Source organism: Vollenhovia emeryi, unplaced genomic scaffold, assembly GCF_000949405.1.
Source record: "Vollenhovia emeryi isolate VEMERY1.0 unplaced genomic scaffold, V.emery_V1.0 DF939151.1, whole genome shotgun sequence".
In the NCBI taxonomy this organism is placed as follows: domain Eukaryota; kingdom Metazoa; phylum Arthropoda; class Insecta; order Hymenoptera; family Formicidae; genus Vollenhovia; species Vollenhovia emeryi.
The window spans coordinates 1336599-1341305 of NW_011967215.1; the positions used below are offsets into that span (position 1 = coordinate 1336599).

The window sequence follows — 4707 nt, forward strand, 5'->3', positions numbered from 1 at the left end:
ACACGCGAATTGAGCCTCCTTACGTAAATCTATCCAGAACTCCAACGAAAAATCTTTTTTTTTTATTGGAGGGCTGCGAAGTTAGCTCCCCATATATTTTCGAAGTTCATTTTTATGCCTTAAATGGCCAGAAATATTTTTTAAACCCATCAAAAACTCTGGAACTATTGTAAATCTATAGGGAACTTTAAAAAAAATTAAATTTTTAATAATGGGGGCTAACTTCACAGGGGCTAACTTCACTCCTTCTTACCGCATTCCTCGCGGTTGTGTCTCGTCAGACAGTGTCTCCACGTGTACTTCTTACCGCGTGTGTCACGGGGGTATTTGCCGTGATACCGCCTGATAGTTTTGAGCTCTGCGAGATCTACCGTCTTCGTCCAAAAAGAAACCACAATATTAGCATATACTCTTGCTGTTACAATCTCAGTCAGATTTATATCCCTTTTTAATTGTTCGTTACATTTTAACGAATTCAGTACATTTACGTTGTAATATCGTATACTTTTTCAATGTAACGCACACTTAATTCTTACATTCCGGATTTATTCCATTACTTTTAAATTACATCGTGTTAATCTTATCTGTGAAATACTTTTCCCTGTAAAATTTCTGAACTTTTCCCACGCTTCACATTTCATTATACATTACAGTCCGCAATGAGATATTTGCATTTATTAATATACTTATAACGCGTCATTTAATGCAAAGGCGATATCCAGGCAATGAGAAAGATAAATAAAAGTAGGTTAAGCGAGCATCGCGTAAAAAAAGTGGCCGCTACGTCGCTTAAGTCATCAATCATTAATAATAATAGCTCGCCACAAACGAACGTGCACTGTATATTCTGTGCGGCTTCTGCTTCTCGTAAATATGCGGCTTCGGCACACGATAGACCTCGGCGATAACCCGGAGAAGAGTAAACGCGCATAATGGACGTTGTAGAGTTATGCATTACAATGAGATAATTGACGTTGGCGCGCACGCGCGCGCGAAAGATCAGGGGAAAAGGAGCTGGCTGTCGCCAGCAGTGGAAAGTTTTGTGAAGGATACCGCGACGACTACCCTCGAGGCCCGCGCGAAAGATAATCAATTTCGCCGAGAGAGAAAGAGGGGGAGGAAGCTTCCTTGAAAGAGACTAGTAAATCATCGACTATCAGTTAATTCCGCAAAGCTTTCTCGGCAAACACATCTGTCATTATGTAATCAGTGTTTACTCTCGTTGCGGAGACAAAAGGCGTTCATCGGCATTTATAACGCGCGAGTTCGCCAACCCGCGAGTTCCGGCGGACTCCGGCAGGTACCTCGCAAATTTAAAGAGAGTCGGCCCGCGACCAATTGTTCTCTTTCCTTCGGAGAACGGTTTCTCACGGCGGATCGATTCTTCGGAGACAAAATTACTTGGAAGCTAAAATTGTAATCCTGAAAACGGATACACCGGATTAGCGGATGTATATTGAAACGCGAACCGATGTTTACGTAGTAAATTAATTGACGAGCGCAGAAAGTACCTGCTTGGTCGTGGGCTCGTTTGTAGCCACCCACGCGGGGCGAACCCTTGCTATCGCGCCTGGTCGATCTCCATTTACGTGAGTTAATCAAATTAATGCGCGGATAAACGGCAGTTGGCTATGAATAACTCGCGACGAATCGGAAATAGTAACGACGTACGAGCGTTATTGATCGGCGTTCCTATTTCCCCGCCGGCCCCAGAAGGTCCACCGACCTGAATTCATTTCATTTTTAAATACTGCGCGAGATATTTGCGACCGAAGCATCCGATGTGCGATTTTAACGTACGGGCCACGCGAGTAAGCTGGGAGATTGCAAACGCGAGCCACGTGGCCCCGACTGAGAATTTTAATTTAGGAAGGAATGTTAAATCATCCAAATCAGATCAGAACAGTCAGATATCCGCGCGCGTGTAAAGGATAATTTCAAGTTAAAATCTTCCACTCTAATTAACTTTTCGAGGATGTATGCACCAAGTTACTGTATAGTCGTAGAACCTTACTTATTGTTTTTTTATTTAATTACTGCACGTTTTGCATACGAAACGCAAAATTTCGTAGCCAGGCGTGCATTAGGCATTTGAGATGAAAAATATAATCCATGAGTTTCCAGGTTAATAAAATAATTTCATGTTCGTTCGTTGATTTCCTCCTTTCTACGACGAATCCAAGTTTCCTCGCGATGTCGCGTCTTAGTAGTAGTAGTGATTACTTGTGGTTACAACTGTCGCAACTGAATATAGCCCCTGGTCAAGGACGCGCCCCCAAGGCTAAATCTGTTTATTCGAAAATGCGACGCATTTCGAGACTGCGGGAAAATGCAAGTAGGAGAGCGCTGTAATTAGATAGGAAAAAATTTCGCATCGTAAATCAACTTTCTCGTCAAACGTCAAGTTACGTGATAATCGTGAATCGCGTTATTTTACCGATTAAAAATGAGAGATAACATCGATAACAACAATGCCGATACGTAAGTTCTCTGCGCAAATGTACAGTTGCGTCAGACAAAACACCCCCGGATGTGCGAATGTATCAGAACGTGCCCGGTCGTATCGGGGGCATTTGTAGTGCAGGATACACGCAGGAAGGACGGATTATTCGCAGCGAGGGACGAGCGGGACGAGCAGGACGCCACGCGAGTGCAAGTGGAGCCCCGAGCGTAGGTGTCGGTCCGCGATATGATACACGCTAGATGCGGGGGCTGAATGGGCGCGCTCGAGAATGAGATTTGATAAGCGGACGTGGGTGTCCGTGCACCTTGATGAACTTCCCGCTGGCGGATACCAGGCCTCAGACGAGGAGCAACACTCCGCTCGAGATTACCGAGCAACCGGCGCGAGTGTCCTTCAAACGCATTCGTCATCTATCTCGGAAGAGCAATACTGGCGTTCTTATCGTTTTCTTTCTCGCAGATTGATTAGATGTGGGCGAAAAAGTCCCTCCTTCTACTAAATTATATCTTGAGATAGCAACACTTCGATTTGATTGACTTTCTAGAAAATGAGATGGAAAAAAGCTCTCCAGACATGATAAATGTATCGCGACTAATGATTTAGATCGATTACTTGGAAACTACGTAATTTTATTTTCAGTGTTTGGTACTCGACAAGATTTGCGTCAATTTTAAGAAGTAATTCAATGTTAAAAACTGAATTATCGTTCGTTCAGCGTGAAAAGCACAATTAAAAGTTATTTTCTCGTTTACATTATTAATATATCTACAGACAATTCTATGCTTACCTGCAAATCATTTTAACAATTTTTTAGCAAGAGACTTTTTTCACTTCTCGCGCGCATTTAAGAAATCATAATTGTCTTAAAAGATTGAACGACAAGAATTAATTTGCAATAAATAAATGCTATTTTCGAAATTCTGATTAGGAAATAAAATTGAATTTGCAATTCAGAGAAAATACTGTTACGTCTTATTCGGAGCAGATTTTGCACAACCGATTGTCAAACTATAAAGACACGCATGCTAACTCCACGTCATCCTCTTGCTTTTTCCTTATTCATCGCTTGTACGTACATACGTATGTACGTACGTGCATATGTATACACGTTTCTATTTTTGCAGACGCAGATTTCCCGCGAATAACTCAGACAATGACACAGTAGGCGCCAGTCCTCTCGCGATGGAAAACTCCATTCGTGGAGTCATTGGCGTAAGCAATTCTATATACGTTGCAATGGTGCGGTATATATCATCACGTTCCTTTTCTCGTTAATTCCACAAAAGGCAAAATCACGGAAAAGAGCACGAGAGTAAAAGGTGTTCATCTTTAAGAATCCTTACAACATGATTGAAAATTTCCGTCCCTGTTATTTTATGCACGAAAATATAGTGAACAATTGTCAAAAGGTTCCTTTTAAAAAAAATAATGTTTGCACGCATGAAGTTATATACAAAAGTTACTTCTGCACAATAAACATGGAAATCAACTCTTTCGATTATATTCAATTGTTCGCTGTCAACAACGCGGTTCTTAAAATAGAACCAGTTGTTGCAATCGATGCAAAGATCGCGTCAAATAAAATTGGAAATAAAATGAAACGTGTACACGCACGCGCGCGCGAGAATCTACCCAGAAAAATTCTCAGATAATTTCCCGTTGTCTTCTCTTTCAAGAAAAGTTTACGGTAGCTCAGCATTCGTCGCAAGGTTTTCAATTTTCGACTCCGAATATTTTGCCGCTGACGAAACTGTCTGCTAAATACGGTATGCTGTGTTTTAAAAAAAATCTCAATGTTTCGAAATTCTGTCGCAACCGTGGCTTTATTCAGATTTATTGAATGCACGCCGGTGTGTAAGATATCGTTCCGTAACTTGCGCGTAACACAAAACGTATGGTATTCACGCGTGTCGTTATCACAATAGTCACGCGATATCTTGCAACGCGTCGCGAATTAACGCTCGCTAATGATTCCCGGCACTTCGGAACGCGCGAAAAGCACGATCCGAATTGCATCATCATCGAGCTTTCATCGTCGATGATCTCGATCCAATATCTTAGACATTTCGGTCGCGTTGCGCCACGTGCTTTATCGTCAATAATGCGAAGCTACGACGCTGATCGCGATAAACTGGAACGTCCGCGAATTGTGTCGCGAGGAATGCGCCGTTTATGACGATAAGAGATTACCGCGGTTCGTTTCGCAATTCGAAAGCATAGCGAGTTTACCTGACGTTCTACAA

General features: G+C 42.2%; 1 protein-coding gene across 2 annotated transcripts in view; it reads left to right on the top strand.

Moving 5' to 3' along the window:
* The window catches only part of LOC105565524, a 25461-nt gene extending 21453 nt beyond the window's left edge, over nt 1-4008 (top strand). For both annotated transcript variants that reach the window (XR_001009199.1, XM_012018792.1), the window contains exon 2: nt 3589-4008. Coding sequence is in view for 1 of the 2 variants with exons in the window: in XM_012018792.1 (XP_011874182.1) it covers nt 3589-3739 (151 nt within the window). In the remaining variant the exon portion in view is untranslated. The remainder of the gene's footprint in view (nt 1-3588) is intronic.
* Nucleotides 4009-4707: the final 699 nt, after the last annotated feature.